Source organism: Artemia sp. Qi Xiang Cuo, chromosome 15 (assembly GCF_049724085.1).
Source record: "Artemia sp. Qi Xiang Cuo chromosome 15, ASM4972408v1, whole genome shotgun sequence".
In the NCBI taxonomy this organism is placed as follows: domain Eukaryota; kingdom Metazoa; phylum Arthropoda; class Branchiopoda; order Anostraca; family Artemiidae; genus Artemia; species Artemia sp. Qi Xiang Cuo.
The window spans coordinates 26589251-26608057 of record NC_142808.1 but is presented as its reverse complement, the minus strand read 5'-3'; the positions used below and the strand labels follow the sequence as shown (position 1 = coordinate 26608057).

The following is an 18807-nucleotide window of genomic DNA, read 5'->3' as shown; positions in this document are numbered from 1 at the left end:
AGCGGGACGTTCAGGAGAGGACAGCCCCTTTCATATACAGAATAATTTCTGTTCGTTTTAAGTTTTAGTGTCGCTCCTTACTTTAAGTTAAAAACACTTTTTTTTTAATTTAATTTCTGAACGTTTTTGAGTTAATGCAGGTTTTGATTTTGGCTCACCGTTCATGAATAATTAAAATGAAATTTGCGTATTAATTTTACTTTTTTTGGCTAAATGGCTTTCTCGAAAGTTGTTTAATTTTATTTACGAACGTTTTTATTAGTAATAAAAATACACAGAGGCCGTTAATTAGAATAAATAGCTCTTATGAAAGTATTAAAAAAAACTTTAGCGTAAAGAGTGAGGTATTGACTGGGGGAGGGGTTGAACCCGATCATATACGCAATAATTTCTGTTTGTTTTAAATTTTAATGTTACTCCTTACTTTCAGTTGAAAAACTTGCTATTTTCATTTAATTTCTGGTCGTTTTTTTAAATAATGCTGGGAAATCCGGCGCCCGCTTCATGGCAATGTCCCTTCCCCCATGAAAACTTCCTCCTTGGAAAGATCCTCACACGTAACCCCCCCCCCCTACCAGAAAAAATCGCTCCTGAAAACGTATGTATAATTCCCAATAACCAATACTATATTTAAACATTGGGCTAAGTTCATAACTTGCAGCCCTTCCCCTGGGAACTGTGGGGATTCAGTCATCCTCAAAGACATAGTTATATATATTTTTCGGCCATGCTGGACAAAATGGTTATCTAAAAATTTTGGATCGTGTGACTTTGGGAAAAAATGAGTGGGGGAGGGGGCCTAGTTGCCCTCCATTTTTTGGGGTCACATAAAAAGGACACTAGAACTTTTAACTTCCGTTCGAATGAACCCTCCCGCGATATCCTAGGACCACAGGGTCGATACGATCACCCCTGGGGGAAAAAACAAATAAACACGCATCCGTTATCTTTCACCTGGCAAAAAAATACAAAATTCCACATTTTTGCAGATGGGAGCTTGAAACATCTACAGTAAGGTTTACGGAAATGCTGGATCTGACGATTTTATTTTCATTAAGGTTCTATAACTTTTAGGGGGTGTTTTCGAATATCAGGTAAATTTTCTCAGGCGCGTAGCTTTTGATGGACAGGACTAAGCTTGATGAAACTTATATATTTGAAATCAGCATAAAAATCTGATTCTTTCGATGTATCTATTGGTATCAAAATTCCCTTTTTTTAGTTTCAGTTACTATTGAGCCGGCTCGCTCCTTACTTACAGTTCTTTACCACGAACTGTTTGATATTAATTTAATTGCTTTTAGACCGTGCAAATAGAACTTGATTTCAAATATTTTATTCTGCTAATTGGCCAAAAAGAGGATAAGTAATCATACGGTTTAGGTGATTGGCTACGTCTGGGAGAAGAGATATGAACAAAAAATGTCTACACAGTTCCAAACTTGCTGGCTTTTGCGTCACCCTGAGGTCATTCGTCCTCTTTTATCTCTAAAAAATAGGGTAGCTGATGATAGTTCGGAAGAGCACTGGTATTCAATGACGAAGCAAGTGGAACCGTGAAACATAAAATCCTTGTTGTTTAAGTGTTTTTATTGTATTTTATTTTAGACTGTTTTACCAGCAGCTGCGAAGGACATTTACTATCGTGACCATATCGGGAATATATCTACATCCAACGTCCGAGTTCTGAAGGAGTCTGTTGAAGCAGAATTGAGACCTCGTTTCCCTCTCTTCGGTGGCTGGAAAACTCACTATGTCCTTGGCTATAACGTGCCATCTTATGAGTATCTTTATCGAAATGGTAAGAACAAATGGTTTTATCTCAAAAGTATTCCATTTAAAGAATCTTATTGCAGTTACTCCTGAAAGCTGATTTTGTTCCACATAGCTGTGATACCACCGGTCTAATTATTATACGTGTTTTATTACTCCATCTTAAGGACCTAAGTGTAATCAATTTAGGATAGTGGTTATATCCATTAATACTGAGATTAAAAAGTGAATATCAGTGTGTGTTCAGTGAGTGGCTCATTAAACACTAACCATCCAATGTAAGAGATGCGTAAATAAAGTAATGATACTGACGAAAAAAAAATTGAACTAAAATGACTATTTTACATTATTTCCGTCAAAGCGATTGCCTTGGGCAAATTTTTCATTTCTAATAGCTCTTCTGGAGCTCAGATATAGGAATTTTCTTTAGTTAGTTCGTTATAGGTATTTGGTTGCTTTCTAGAACTCCGAAATGTCCTGTAATTTTTTTTAAAGTTTTGTGTACCCCCCCCCCCCTCTCTCTGAAAAAAAATCATGGATATGACCTTGCTCATCGTAACTATCAGTATTACGCCCCACATTTTGTCACACGAGGATGGTCATGAGGTCGTAACTGAATAAACTCAGTAAAGTTCTTATCTTCAGATAACCACTTCTTTGTCAGTGCACTTCTATGACTGCAATTATTGATAGTTACAGCGCATCACCGTAACCTTCTAGTTCAGCTATCTTGTCTTGATCTAGACTTCCAGCATTGAGTGTGAACAATGATGGAAATTGATTATGGCCATTACTGACATCTGTTTCTTGAAATTTTAATTTATGTAAAAAGAGACAAATAAATAAAGGTTCAAATAGGGATAAAATCCTTTTAATCGACAGTGATAAATTTCACAAAAATACTAGATATCAAATATACTCAGCTATCTTGTCTTGATCTAGACTTCCAGCATTGAGTGTGAACAATGATGGAAATTGATTATGGCCATTACTGACATTTGTTTCTTGAAATTTTAATTTATGTAAAAAGAGACAAATAAATAAAGGTTCAAATAGGGATATAATCCTTTTAATCGACAGTGATAAATTTCACAAAAATACTAGATATCAAATATACTCAGCTATCTTGTCTTGATCTAGACTTCCAGCATTGAGTGTGAACAATGAGGGAAATTGATTATGGCCATTACTGACATCTGTTTCTAGAAATTTTTATTTATTATGCATATTTTCATGTTTAAGATGTGGAAGCAAACTAGGTAAATCACGACTCAGTGGGGGCTTTTTTTCACTCATCAATGTGCTAAGATCTTACATCTTTGGTCGTTTTTGTGCAAACGTCTTTCATCATTCTGCTCTGATCAGCGGTCTGAGAACAATGATGAGTATATCATCAAAGTTCTCTCATCATTGTTCTATACGGGAGAATAGTGGCCGTCTTCACACATTTCGCTAACATCAGCGAGCTGTAAGATCTTAGAACAAAGATGAGTTAAAAAAACGATAATCTTTGCAGAAAGATGCTAGATGTTAGATCTTAGTGCTAAAAAACGGGCCTAGTGTTGGCGAACAGGTCAGTTAGGGCTCTTGTGACGACTGAAAATTGAGAATTTTTCAATAAGAGAGTCATACTTACTCCCGCCATTTACCCGTGCGTGTAGCCATTTAAACATTTGCCTCTCAATTAATTAGTAGCTATTATTTTAATTGCCTCATTTTCATTTTTTCTTTCTGGTAGAATGCAATGGGATGCAGAACTAGTGTCAAATATATCTGTTAACTCTTTGTAACATTAATTATGTTGGCGAATTTTGGGCTTAATCGATTAATGCAGTACTTACGCTTTGGCTAATTTTTTTCTATATAAAACTATGATACTCTATTTTGTTTAATGCATAAGTACCTTATAAGATTCCGTGTACAATAATTTGATGAGTAAAACTCGTATATAAATTTCAGAGGCTAAAAACCAACTGATATAAGATGATGTCATCAAGTAAACCGAAAGTATTGTTTGTCAACAGTGCATATTGATAGCTGTAATACTTTTTTTCCATTGTATCAATTTCCTTGTGCGTTAATGTCCATGTGTATTTCCAGAGGATGTTTTACCTTGAAGCTCCGTTTACTTGATCACATTTCTTTGACAATTAATCATCTTATTAAAACTTCACCTTATAAACGTCTTTTTAACTTCTAACTCTTGTTAATATCTATGGGTATTTCTTTAACTAGGGGGTTTTTATACCTTGAAGCTGCGTTTACTTGATCACATCTTAGACAATTGATTAAGTGTTGTTAGGATCTCTTTAACTTATTTTTATTTTAATTTCTATGTGTATTTCTTTGACTAGGGGATTTTTATACCTTGAAGCTCCGTTTACTTGATCACATATTTGACAATGTTTTTGTAAAGAATTTGGAGATTCAAGTTATACTGCCTGAAGGAGTCACGGACATCGAAATATCTACTCCATACGATGTGGAACGTCTTGAGAATAGGCTATTTTATACGTTTTTAGATATTGGTGGAAGACCAGTGATAACTTTCTTGGCTCAAAATCTCGTTGATGAGCATATTCAAGATTTTGAGGTTTGTTTATTTTATATAGCCTATATACTCTTGGATAAAGTGACGTAATATCATAAAGATTATTTAATTTCCCATAATAATATTTAAAGTACCAAGGCCATCGAAAAAAAAATATTTTTGCCCCTAGACAATTCCTAAAAACCCCAAATTTATAAGATTTTCTTTTGGTTGATTCAAAATTATTAGGTTTCTAGGGCAGTACTATGCTTTCATATGTGTTACCGCGTTGAAGCATGAAAATATAAAGGCAAAACTAATAATTTAAATTTGAAAATATTTTTTTCCGCAAAAAGACTGCGGTTTCCAAAAATAAGTATATTTCCAAAGGAAATAAAATTAATATTATAAATTGGTAACAAAACAATACAATAGGCACTTAATCTAGTAAATACAGTACGTTTTGTTTTAATTAAGATCTGATTGAAGAAACCACAATTTTACCAAAAAATAAAATTGTACTGCTCATTGGGGAAAAGATTATGTTGAAAATCAGGCTGATGAAATAGTTTGTAGTTCGATAATATTTAAAGATCGATAATATTTTAAGATTGCACCGTCGCTGGAGCGCAACTAGTTAATTTCTCATATAATTCACCTATTTTATCTGCTCTGTTTCTAAAATTGAATACCCCCCCCCCCTCCCGAATAGAAAAGTAAAATTAACGTTTCACATCTTATTTATATGTAATGTATGTTCAGGTAGAATGATGTCTTGGTTCTTAAAAAAGAAACTCTGTCCGAAGATAAAAGTTACAAAAGATGGCGGCTTGGGCACGATTTTAACGTTTACTTTTTATAAAGGTATTTAAAGACTATTTCTGAGGCTCTTCCCTATATATATGTAGGAAGTCTCTCTGTATATAGAGAGTTTCCCCCTTTTTTCGTTTCTTTTTTTTTGGTAGTAAATTATTCCCTTAATGAGAAGATAGTCTTCATTTCTCTAGTTAGGAGCTTTTTGTGATAAAAAAAAATCTAACACTTGACTAATAAGTAATTTCAACAAATCCAAGGCTTGGGCTCTTAGGTTCGGTTTCTCAGCAACCACCAAAAGAATAACCTCTCAGATTCATCGATCACACTCTCAGCGATATATTGTATGCTGAATATTGAACATAGGAAACCCTGAGCATTTAGAATACCATCGATGGTATTCTAAATTAACTTACATTGAAAATATTATACCTAGTACTTGGCAACAGTTATTAAAATTTCCAAAGCCTTCTGTTACTTGCGATTCCCAAGGGAACTATATATTCAAAGAAAATCTACACCTGAGCTGTCTAGTACTGCCCTGTGGTTTAGCTTGTTTTTTGCGGATTTTTGTCTACGTGTCATTTTTTCTAAGTTTGGCAACCGCAACCAACAAAAACTACATAGCTGGATATGGGTTTTTTTTTCGTTAAAAATGGGATTCTGGATCTTGCCTATTCCTTTAAGAAATTCCCATACCCAGATATTCCAATTCCCAGAAATTCACTGTTTCCACTTAGCCAATTCAATCAGTCATGTTTCATCTTAATTCTTCTTGATAGTTTAAATAAACTCCGCCTTGCAAGTGGTACAAAGACCGGCGAATTGCATAACCTGTCTCACCGCAGAAGTGGATCTAACTGAAGACTTAGGATCAAACTCTAAGAAATACGGATTATACAATCTTATAGATTGTGTATTGGTTTAAGATGAACAGTAGAAGTACACGGTCAATAATAAATTGGGGGAGAGAGGGAGTATAAACACGCTTAATTTACCTTGAAAATAACACTGAAGACAACGAAATAAAATATAAAATATTATATTCATTATTATATCAGACTTACTCATAAAATATTGTACCGAAGAACTAGGTGACCTATAGAACATGCAACTCAAAAATTTACCAGTCCCGAAATCAAGCTAAACAACGAGGAATTCAAAAACCACTTTTTAATAAATTAAATCAAAATATGAAGCAGTTCTATAAAAAATATCACTATGAATAAAAAACAAGGCCCTCTCTCGATCTAGCATTGCTAGTCTTAAAAATAAAATTATAACCATTAACATTTGCTAAGTGACTAGTTGACTCATCTAAAAAAGATTCACAAACACTTAATACATCCACGTTTGAAGTTGGACGGTGTCAGGACCCCAGAAAGGTACAACTAGGACACTAGCCTTTACTTCCCATTAAATTTTTTATCTGACAATCCATTTTACTAGATGTGAAAATGACAAAATCCAAGAAACCCCCCTTTTTCACCTAATCAGCAGCTACGACTATTTCCATCCAGGTTTACTTCAAAATTTTGAAAATCCATTCAGAATAAAATCATTAAAATCATTTTTCATTAAATCGGATTCTGGGCTTTCAAAAGGAATAAAAAAAGAATCTCGTAAAGAATTTGAGTCTTTACGACTCACATTTATATTCGGACTTTGGAGTCGACAATATAAATGGTTACACTAAAAATGCAAATAACAACAACGAAATAGAGAAAACCATAATGAACATCATTTAAAAGTCAATAATTAAAACTGTAAAAAGTCAATTAAAAAATTAAAAAAACAAAAATTGGTCAAACTAAACTTAGAGCGAGACATAAATGCATTAAAAACTGGTAAACTAAACTTAAAGCGAGACATAAATGCAATTAAATTAAAAGGGATACTAAGAAAGTGTCAACAATTCAACTGCGGTAAATTAATAAAAGAGGTAAAAACAATAAATACTGGTCCAGAAAGGGGGGGGGGTGCAAGCAAATGAGTGCAAAGAAATGGGAAGTACCAACAGCTAATAAACAAAATAGAGGGAAAAAAAGAAACTATTGAGATATTTTATTAATTTTTTATGTAATGAACGGGATAAAAGTTCTTTCGTATCTGGAAGTAACGCAGCGAATGGGGGACAAAGCAGGATGTGATCAGAAACAGCTCGAGGCGGCCGTAATCTGGATGAGAAGTGACGTTTGGGGAAAATACTTGCCGTCCGAGGATCTGTTGTGGCATTTTTTGCAAAACGGAGGCACAACGAACCCCTCCTTTGCTTCAGGGTTTTCAGACTAGCTTTTTTTTAGGAGCAGAGAGTATGGAACCTTACCTTCTTTGAAAATTATTCGTAAGGCCTTTTTTTGAATTGATTCGATTTTTTTCCGATTCTTCGCGAGAGATACCAGGGTGCCAAACTGGACAAGCATATTCTAGATGCGGGCGTACAAAAGACGTGTAAATCCTTAAGGAGTGGGAAGGGGGGCGCTGAATTTATTTAGGAGCTTAAGGAGGGCGATAGACACATTAGCTCTATGGATGATGTCTTTAACGTGGATATCTCACTTTAAATTTGAAGAAATTGTGACGCCAAGTAGTTTAAATGAAGAACAGAAATTTCAGGAGGGATAGGATTAAGAAAATAGGGCGAGGATTTGAGGAAACAAATGGGCATTATCATGGACTTAGAGGGGTTTACTGGCATGTCTAAGTCTAAAGCCTCGTCTCCAATTTCATTGAGGATACCCATAGGGTCACTTATTAAATTTCTGAAGCAAGTTTCAACAACCGTTAGGTCATCAACAAATTTCCATCGGTCAGGAAATTCCTTTGCGAGGCTGTTGGTCATTACTGAAAAAAGGAGGGGACCTAGGAGAGTACCTTGGGGTATGCCGTTGTGGACAGGGAGAGGATTTGAATAATGATTTTGGTATTTGACAACTTGCGATCTATTTGTTAAGAAGGAGGCAACTAATTTCACCAGTAAGGGATCAATATTGAACTCGTTGACAAGTTTCTCAATTGAAATATTGTGGTTAACAAGGTCAAATGCTTTCTGAAGGTCGATAGAAATTAAATTTAGCCAGGAATTAGGCTTTTCAAGGATTTTCCCGATGTGATCAATAAGAGAAACGAGGTAATGGGAAGTAGAGGTGGATTTTAGGTTCCCAAATTGTTTCAAGTCAGTAAGTGGTAGGATTTTTTCCTTTAGCCAATCTGCAAGTAATCCTTCATTAAATTTCGAGAAAATAGGAGTAAGAGTAATAGGCCGGACGCCTTCAAAACCAGGCTTTCCGTTTTTCTTTTTCAAAGGGGTTATGAAACCCTGTTTCCAAATTGTAGGAATTTGCCCAGACTCGGTAATCTTGTTAAACAGGAAAGACAAGGGCTTAGACAAGAAATCACCGAAGGCACTAATAAGAGGAAAGGAGATATCCAAAGGACAAATACTTGTCTTTCTTAGTTTTTGAATTCTTCTTTCTATCTCAGACGGAGAAACAGTGGGTAAAGAAGGGGAAAGGGTTCCTGATGGTAATTGGTCGGACAGTGGTGGAAGACTCTGGACAATGGAAGCGAGGATTTTATTTAGATTATTGGCAGTAACATCAAGGGACTCGGATAGATTGAAGTTGAGCTGTTCAAGCCTCCTGCCACACAGCTTTTCAACCTCGGAATACCAGTTTCTTTGGTTTATTGGTGAACAATACTTCGACCTTGTTTGCTTAGCACGATTGTGCCAATTTACGAATTTCTCCTTTAATTGATTATCTTAGTTTATTGGCTTCATCCGGTTTACCATTTTTGAAAAGCTTCAATTTGGTTCTAATTAATGTTTCTATATTTTGGTTAATAAAGGGTTTGTCAATGGAGCAATTTTTAAATTTTTTTTCCGGGAAGCAAATTTGATATTTGTCAATTAGCTTTTTGTGGAAAATGGCTTTCATCAAGAAAGCCATTTTCTCATCAATATTTTTTAAACTATAAACATCGGACCAATCTTCAGTATTCAGCCACATACCAAAAAAAAAGAAGACCAGAATTTTGAAGAGGGCGATAACTGCCATAAGTTATTGAGAAAAAATGCTTAAAATTTGAGGAGGGGGATAAAAGAATCAAAAGATGATAACTCCCACCTAATGGAGGCAAAGCTGAGGGAGGGTTGTAAAAATTATACATATTAGTTAAAATAACATCAAGAGAGGTGTTTCCCCAAGTTGTTGGTATTTTAAAAAAATTCTTAAATTTAATTGAGAAGCAAAAATAATACAATTTAAGGTGGTTTTCATCGCCAACAAAAAAAAGACCAGCATTTGGATATTTATAAATAAAAAAATAAGCACTTGTCTGCAATTGCTGGATGAATTTACGTTTTGACTCGATATTTTGATTTGGGGAGTAATAGAAAACGGCTATTGCAATAATATTAAATGGACGAGGGAGAACTTTTGGTCTGATACTTAGCCAGAGGATTTCATCGTACTCGGATAAACTAGGGACTCGAATAACCTTTGGGTAAAGGTTACTCTTAGTCAAGAACAAAACACCGCCACCTTTTTTTCCAAGTGGGTGGTCTAAAGGACGGAGTTTAATAAACTCTGAATAATTTGTCAGGCGCAGAGACCCTGTGTCGTGGGACTGTACTTCCGTAATAGCTATAATATCGATTAGATTTGATTCTGAAAGCACCTCGAGTTCAGTAAGCTTTTCAAAATTAAGACTTTCGGCATTAGTAACTAAAATTTTGGGAAAAACAAACCGATTGGGGAATTTCGACAGGGATACTTGGTGTGTTTGAGAATTACCTGGGTGGGGTTTAATATTATGATGCTGCGGAGAAGTAGGGTAAGAGAAGGATTTACCTTGGGGACTTGGAGATGGAGGGAAGGGTGAGGATGTAGCTGAAGCATGATGAGTAAGGTGCGACTTGTTTTCAGTTTTCGGGAAGTGCCAACGATTAGGATTTAATACAAGACAATTATTAAATGCAAAAGGTCTCAGACCTGAGTCAACCTGGTAGGGTGGGCACGAGGGATTAAACGCAGGGGTCGGAGGTGGGAAAATATCGGAGGGAAATAAGACGGTGGTATTTTCAGGGGGTTCAACTTGGGAGGGGTTAACTGGAGTGTTAAGAGGGAAGGGATTTTGCTGGAAATATGGAGTTTTTTTTTCTGGGTGGTAAAGGTGGAAGTTTTTTTAGTGAGCAGGGTGGATTTGGGATAAAAAAGGAAGAGTATGCGCTGGTGAGCTAATTTTATTAATTTAATGAAGGGGGCTCTGCTTTTGGGTTGATTGAGTACTTGTAGCTATTTTACTATTAATAATTTTACTGCACCTGGCTATAGCACAATAATCCCTGTTTTTCAAATGTAATATCATGCACTTAGTTTCAAAACAAAGGCCACTTTGAAATTTATGGCAGGGTTTGGAATGGAAAAGGGAGCAATAATTGTCATTACAGTGACCAGTAGTTAAAAAAGACATACAATGGTGAACAAAGGTTGATAGAAAACCGATATAAAAATCATAGACGAAGTAGTAATAAAGAATATGATAACTCTAAGAAACGTTGTGGGAAACATACTTTAATTTTCTTGAAATATCAGTGTTTCTTGCCACCTTTGAATGAATGCATTCAATATGGTACAAGAAGTTTAAACACTTCGTCTGAAATAATCCTAAAATATTTTACTGAATCCCGACGCATCACGATTCTATCGCCAGTTTCTAACTTCTTTAACCATATCATTCGTAAACCAATTGATTTCCGAATTGTGACGCTCTTTGTGTGCCAAGAAACCAAGGGATTTTCCGTAAGTGAACCGAGGATTCGTAAACCTCGGATAATCATTCGTAAACCAAGTGAATATCGTAAAGAGTGACTTCCGACAGTTGAGTTTTCGACGGTTGTTGACTTGTAACTGTTTTTCAGGTTTAGTCATATCCACTGACAATTTCTTTTGCAAATCTCTTGTTTAGATGTGCCGCAACAGTAAATGTGTAAAATGTGCCGCAACAGTTAAAACTGTAAAATTTGCCGTAACAATTAAAACAATAATGCCGCAACAGAGTCCTTTCGTAAGTTTTGACAACTCAAAAATTCATTCATAAATAAAACTATAAAAGATTTACGGCATATTTACCTTATATAGAGAATAGTCCAAGAGAGACCCCTGTGAAAATCCCACGAAACATTGCAAAATTTCGATTATTTTCAAATAATTTAAAAAAAATAAACACCCAAAAAAGTTAGGCTATTAAAGTTGACTCACTTCTTCTCATACCTTAATTATTGAGTTTTCTAAACAAAACATGATGATGCAATGTATCAGAAGTTAACAAAATGTTTACAAACACAGTAGAAATTTCAACTTAAGATCCAAACACAGTATACAAAATCATGAATATTTATTTTTCTAAAAATTGTACAATCCATATATATATATATATATATATATATATATATATATATATATATATATATATATATATATATATATATATATATATATATATATAAGTGTGTGTGTGTGTTACTTTCAAAGTCTAGACAATATTGGTTAAAGAGATTTCGACTGTTGGTTTGAATAATCATGGTTACAGCCTTTAAAAAGGACCCAGTTCTTGCGCAGTTAAAATCAACTTGTAAATGCCTTATGCATGGACAAAAATGTATCCACAAACCTGGGTAAAATAGGTTGTAAAACTGACTTCACATTTTTTTAGAGACACAAGATCATAGAACTTTTTAATTTGTAAAATAAGTAAAGGAATAGTCAAAAGTTTTTATTTTTATAGATCGCTCTTGCTGGTTTTTTTTTTTTTTTTTTTTTTTTTTTTTTTTTTTTTTTTTTTTAATGCTCAGGGCTCTTAGTGCCATCAATTAAAGAAAAGAACCCTTGAGAATTTATATATTTGAATTTAAAAGTAATATTTGAGATTACTGCATCAGTAACCGCTAAAATGTAAGTTTTTTTAGCACCTTGTTGTGAAAATTAAAATAAGTAAGTGTGATGTGAAATTAAGAGCCGCATGATAACTTGGCTCTTAAATATCTGAAGCCCTGCAAGAACTGGAAATAAACATAGGCAAATACTTTATGCAAAGATACTATTAATATTTATGCTGTGCAAGACATTGGGATAAGTTCTGAAGTGTAAATCTGCCAATGTAACTGTATATTTGTACCTTGGATTTATCCACAATAAAAAAGACTAATTGGGACTGTTTAGTTAAACCCCTTACTCTCGAACCCCTTACCCCTCTATTCATAATCAAATATCATGGAACGTTTAATTTAGCCCGTCTGTAGCCTTTCAAAAACAACCGGAATGAACGGATGGCTCAAACAATCCACCAGAATTTGTTTCCTTCAATGGAAACTTATTTTTACATCTGATAACAAGAATTCGTTATCAAAGCTGGGCTACTCCAATTAATAATAAGACACGAAAAGAGAGACAACCAAAAGAGAGTTCAGTGATAAGCAGAATTCTGATGTTCACAGAAAATACAAGCAAGTCATTTGATAGTTGATGTCTCTACTATCTAGTTAAAAGGCTGCTGAAGTGGCTACGGGAGCTCTCTGCAACTTCAGATTTACTAATAACTTCAGATTTACTTCAGATTTAAACTTCAGATTTACTAATAACTTCAGATTTACTTCAGATTTACTAATAACTTCAGATTTACTTCAGATTTAAACTTCAGATTTACTAATAACTTCAGATTTACTTCAGATTTAAACTTCAGATTTACTAATAACTTCAGATTTACTTCAGATTTACTAAGTATAGGATCGTAATGGTGCTCATTTCGTCCTTCAGGTTCCTCCTGAGTGAATGCTTGAGTGTTTACATAACCTGGCAAACTACGCACGGCAAAATGTTGTGACAGTCTTAAGGGACTAAAACTAATGCTAAATAGAAACCAGAAATGGCCAGTTTTTCTAAGCATAAACTAATAATTTGCAATAAATAAGCTAGTATTAGGCATCCATTTTCTTTTTAATTTTAAACATATATTAACTCTTGTTTACTAAGCCATCTCATCAAGCTGTATAGAAATATATCTGATAAATTTAGAATGATATATTTAGATATATTTATATATTTAGATATTTTGATATATTTAGATATATTGGTATATAAAATGATATATTTAGGTAGACTGATAGTAGGTATATATCGATGCAAAAAAATGTGTTGCTTGTCAAAAAAATAGGTGAAAACATATCTGTATAGCCATGTTTGTGCATGAATTTATTTTATGGCGACTATTATTTTCAAGAATATGAAATATCATTTCATGTTTTGGATATTAAACATTTGGTTTTTCCTTCTTTCAGGTTCAGTATAGATTCAACCGTATTTTCATGCTTAGAGAAATAGTTATGTGCATTGTGGCTTTCTTCCTTCTGTATCTATCAGTTATCATTTACTCTTACCTGGATTTTTCATTGAACAAGGTAAATAAATATTTCCTTACTTTTAGACACTTACATTCATTTGTTACATTCCACCTTTTTAAAATTAGTACATCAAATTGTTTCAACTTTATGTTTATTCCCTTCTGATAGACAACGATGTTAGAGGGATGTTCATGGCTTGTATTCAACCAAGGCTCAATAAAAGATATGTAAATGCTGAGAATTGAATGCACTGGACACAATAATCTTTTATGGAAATTTAATTAAAGTAAGGGACAAGTATGTGCTTAGAACGGTAGTAGACAAGGTGTATAAAGGGTGGTGTGTGCAACTGGACCTCCGTTCAGTTCTATCCAATATAACTTTAATACTTGGAAAACTTATGGACGAGGATTTAAGACAATATTTGCACGTTGACTTCTGACAAAAAAGGGTTTCTTACTTTTTTATTCTTTTTCCAACCTGAAGAGGTTTGGTATGCCAACTGAAATGTTGAAGTTTATGTACTGTAGACTATGCAGTACGCAGTTTTGTTAGACCTTTTCTTGAGTATGCGTCTCCAACTTGGCATCCCTGGTGGATGATGGACCAATAAGGCAGAGTTGAGATGGTACAAAAAGGAGCTGTAAAAACTATACTTGGACCCAACTAATCAACATACGATAATGCACTGAAACAAGGAACATGAGTTCCCTTGATAGGCATAGATATGAATTGACGTGTTGATTTAAACTGAAAATGTTTCTTTTCTCTTTTTTTTCAAATGAACTTATCGTGGTCTATTAACGCGATCTCGAGAATCTCCCTTTTCACTGACCAAACACTAGACTTCTACAAATTAATTAATGATCCCAAATTAATTATTTACGCAGCTTCTAGCGCCAAAACATGAATATTAGCCCTTTAGAAAGTATTTGATGTTTTGGGGTAGTTTATTTATGGATTTGCTGGTGAATGTTGCGGAATGATTTGACTGTGTAGATGACGTACCTGTGTTAATGTTCGCTACTTTTGTTAATTAAGTATCTTATCTATTTTATTACTCAACCCCCACTCCATTCAACACTGGTCATTTCATCCCTCGTTAAAGTCAACCCCGTTGAGTTCACCCTCATGCAACTTATCCCCAGTTTCAGTGAACCTCTACGCACCTGAAGTCAGCTCAACCCTATACAGCTAATATTTGTAATGCGTTCTTTTGCAATCGTTTGCAGAAATAAATTGCTGTTCTTTGCATAAGTGTTTCTCAGTGCTGACTACAAGCTAAAAATTTGCTTCTCGTTTCGCTCATAGTTTTCACCTTATATTGCAATGCCCTAAACTTAGGGTCACGTCTGAGGTTTTAGTAATTTTACACGATTTAAGGTTTCAGGAAAATCAAGCCTTTATATCTTTTTGTATAAGAATTCAAATGGAAAAAAAATATAAACTTTCAAATAAAACAATATTAAGTTGACAATTAAAATTATTAAAAAGCAATAAGTGCAACATCATCACTTTGCCTACGCCTAAAAGCCTTTGTCAAGCCAAAAAAGAAAGTCCCTAGGATGAGACAGGGATAGACATGAATTAGACTCAAATAAAACAATATTAAGTTGACAATTAAAATTATTAAAAAGCAAAAGTGCAACATCATCACTTTGCCTACGCCTAAAAGCCTTTGTCAAGCCAAAAAAGAAAGTCCTCTGATTGTGGATAGAAGCATTCAAAGACCCTAGGATGAGACGGGGGCATAGGCAGGAGCTCAACGAACGACTATTGACGCTCATGCGAGAAACGCCTAATCTACTGAGTCCACCCGACATCCATCTGATTGTTTTGCAAAGCAGTGTGACTAAATGCGAGACAGCTGAGCTCGTCCCTGTGCGTAAATCCACAAAAGACAAGCCATGAATTACCCAGGAGCTTATCGCTACCGGTAATGAGAAACGGACCTCGCCAAAACAAGCAGATAATAATAACTGAAAAATACCTACAGTGTGAAGACTATTTCCGAAGGGTATCTCACACCTCCGTATTCAAACTCGTAAGAGAGCTAACTGGTCGCAAAGAATGAAAGTGCCTCGATCCTCTATCTTAGATAAAATGGGTCCAGTTTCAGTACTAGCACCGGAATTCAAGAAACACTTTTATGGAGAGCTGAATCTCACATTAAAGCCCAATCCTGAAGTGCTTCAAAGGCCATCAGCACACACAGTTGAGGAGTCACTTTACTGCCTCTGAGATCAGCAAATGAATCAGCTCTCAAATAAGTCAAATCAAACAACCCGAATAGAGGTCATACAATTGAAATTACTTAAAGCAGAGGCTGAAAATATCATTGATCTGTATCATAAAATAGTAACAGCCGTGTTGGAAACACAATGCTTCCCTCAAGTCTTGGTCAAGACTTGGAAATGAACTTTATTTGTACCAGAAAAGATCTGTACCATCTGTTTTCGTCTTCAAGCAAGATTTTGAACTACTTCGACGAGATAGTCTTTGGCACATCATGGCGCACTCTATGCTATTCAAACCGACATTTACCATTATCATGAGTATGTAGACAAGCCAAGAAGCGTGGCGAAGATCAGTGAACGCCTTAATAAGAAATTATCTACCTCTACAAGAGTGCTACAAGGATACCTACTCTCCCCACTCATGTTCTCCCCATTCCCAAATGCTGTACTGGCAGTTGTTCCTAATGTCACGGGAGTACCCTTAGGTAAATACCTCTTCAACTTGAATACGTCAATGATATTAATCGCCTACATGAGCAAATAAAGAAAATGCAAGCAAACGCCAAACATATCGATGATGTAGCTAGTTCCTTTTGAGAAGAAAATCAGTGCTGGTAAGATGAAAGATATGCGGGTAACACAGCATGCAGATGTGGGCCTTCTACTTAGGAAATCACGGTCCAGAGGGAAGAGATCGAGTGCCCTTGACCACTTCATCTATCTAGTAAGTAAGCTGACATCCACAAAGGACGCCTCAAAAGACATAAATTACGCCTGGCCCTTTCTTCAGCGTGCTTCAAGTCATTGAGCTCAATCTGGAGAAACAAACACCTACTGCTGAAACTGAAGATCCACCTTTTCGGAGCCCTAGTAGTTCCGGTAGTAACATACAGAGCGGAAACATCATCTTTAAAAGAATACAACAAACGGCGATTGGTAGCTTCAGAAGCTAAAGTGCCATGAAAGCTTAGTGGCACCACTGACAATGGCTAAATATCAAATAAATGGCTACCATCTTCGTTCAATTATTCCCAAAGTATCGTGCTAAAAATACAGCTCCAGTAGCTTCGATGGTTGCTCTATGTATGTCCCCAACCCAGTTCCCGCTACCCTTGGTCTTTTTTCTTTTACGCACTCCAGGGAATAGGGAAACCTACGAAAGGCTTTGTAATTATACAGTCAGAGAGGAAGGCCTGAGTTGGCCATCCCGGTTGGATTGCTGTTAAGTAACCAAGTAAATAGCATTGTTACCGTATGCATTAGTTGTTAAATATTTATTTTTATCCAAAAAAAAAATTATATGTTGACAGTGAAAAAACAGCTGAGACGTTACCAATATGTTTTCTCTTTCTTTGGCTTATGTGATTCTTGACTTGCTCTTGTAGCTGAATATTTCATTGCTTAGTATGGATTTTTATTTAAAATACACGATATAATACGGGGATAGGCACGATATTTACATTTGTTTTTGTTTTGTTTTTTTGTTTATTAAGTGTAAAATCTAATAAATGCTATTTTAAAGGCTTCGTTTCTTAGAGTTCAGCTTGCTACTGACAAGTTCAAAGACTCTTTACCCCTCATGAAATTGCCATTAGCCCAAGAAAAAAAATTTGCTAGACCAAAAAATTTACCCGACTAGAGAAAAATCACAAAAACTAAAATTATTCAAAAGTAACGTCATTTTTTTTTTAATTTTTGCTACAGTATTTGTAAACTCATTAACAATCTAAATGTCTGAGGGGTCTCCCACAGACATTGCTTCGTTCTTTCATATCTAATTTTTTGGATTTTGAAACTGAAAAGTACATGCATATATTGTTTAGACAGTAATATATTTTGTCTTTTTTAATCAAAAATCAATCCAGGAAGTGTCACTTAAACTGGTGATGCATCATTAGGAAGTGACTAACCTTCAGGGAATGGCAGTTGATAAAAATATTCTATCATACCTTCTAGGAAAGCGCCAAAAATTAGCTCCAAGGAAGTATTGTTTTAGAAATTTATAGCTTTGCGACTTCCCTGTTGTGCTATTGACTTTGATTGAAAACCTTAGCGATGCAGGGGATGTAAAATTTAATTACCTTTAAATCAAATTTCATAGTCAAGTCACAGATACTCAATGGGTCTCGATGATGGCTAGTCCCCTGGGTGAATTCGTTAATGGGTCCTTCGTCTTTTGAAGGTCAGCCGCAGCCTCGCAAAATAATTATAAGGTATCGAATCCCCTTAGTGCAGGACAGCATTTCGTGATGATTTCTCTCATTTGGGTAAAATAATTAGATTGATCTATCCTCAAAATTGAGAAGGTAGTTACCTCTTTCTTAAAAATTGAATTATTAGTAAATTTAAATGATAACCGTTTTTCATACCGTCCTGGAATTAATTAATGATGGATGTGTATAAATCAAGATATAGGCATCCAGTCATCCTTGGAAGAAAGTCTTGGCTGCCCATAGTCTTGCCTGTATGCATTTATGTCAAAAAGTTAGTCCTTGCTTGAATTCTTGCTCCCTAAAATTAGTTTAAATCATGTAAAGGAAACTTCGGCTTTCTCTCTTTTTTTAAGGCAGGTCTTTTTCGTAAAATTGTCGGTGTTGTTTCGTCCTGTACGCTCCCATAATAGGAAATAGAAATATGGATAAATGCATAATGCAAGGCAAAAACCTATCCCGAGGAAAAGAATCGGCAGTGTCAGACAAGATTAGCTTTGGAAGAGGTATGGACTCATGGGTGGCACTTAGGGTCCTCCAAACATAAAAATTAACAATCTTAAGCAAACGGCCGATTTCAGCAATTATAATAGAACTAGAAGTAAATAATAGCCCTAATGATAATAATATTCTTATATCCAGGATGAAACTACAATGGAAAGAATGAAGGTTGCGGGACTGATAGAAGAGGTCAAAAACAGGCATGAAAAACGTGAAAGCCTTTACAAGCAATGGAACGATTTGATTAACAAATTAAAGCAAAATAAAGACGCATCAAGCTTTCAAGTAAGTTCTTGCGACTCCCATCCTCTCTCTCTCTCTCTCTCACTCTCTCTCTCTCTC

At 35.1% G+C, this 18807-nt stretch overlaps 1 protein-coding gene across 1 annotated transcript in view; it reads left to right on the top strand.

Moving 5' to 3' along the window:
* Positions 1-18807, top strand: part of LOC148943506 (dolichyl-diphosphooligosaccharide--protein glycosyltransferase subunit 1-like) — a 57540-nt gene that overhangs the window by 33586 nt on the left and 5147 nt on the right. The window contains exons 5-8 of the mRNA XM_089101058.1: positions 1610-1801; positions 4128-4366; positions 13455-13574; positions 18607-18750. Of these exons, the coding sequence (XP_088957184.1) occupies positions 1610-1801; positions 4128-4366; positions 13455-13574; positions 18607-18750 (695 nt within the window). The remainder of the gene's footprint in view (positions 1-1609; positions 1802-4127; positions 4367-13454; positions 13575-18606; positions 18751-18807) is intronic.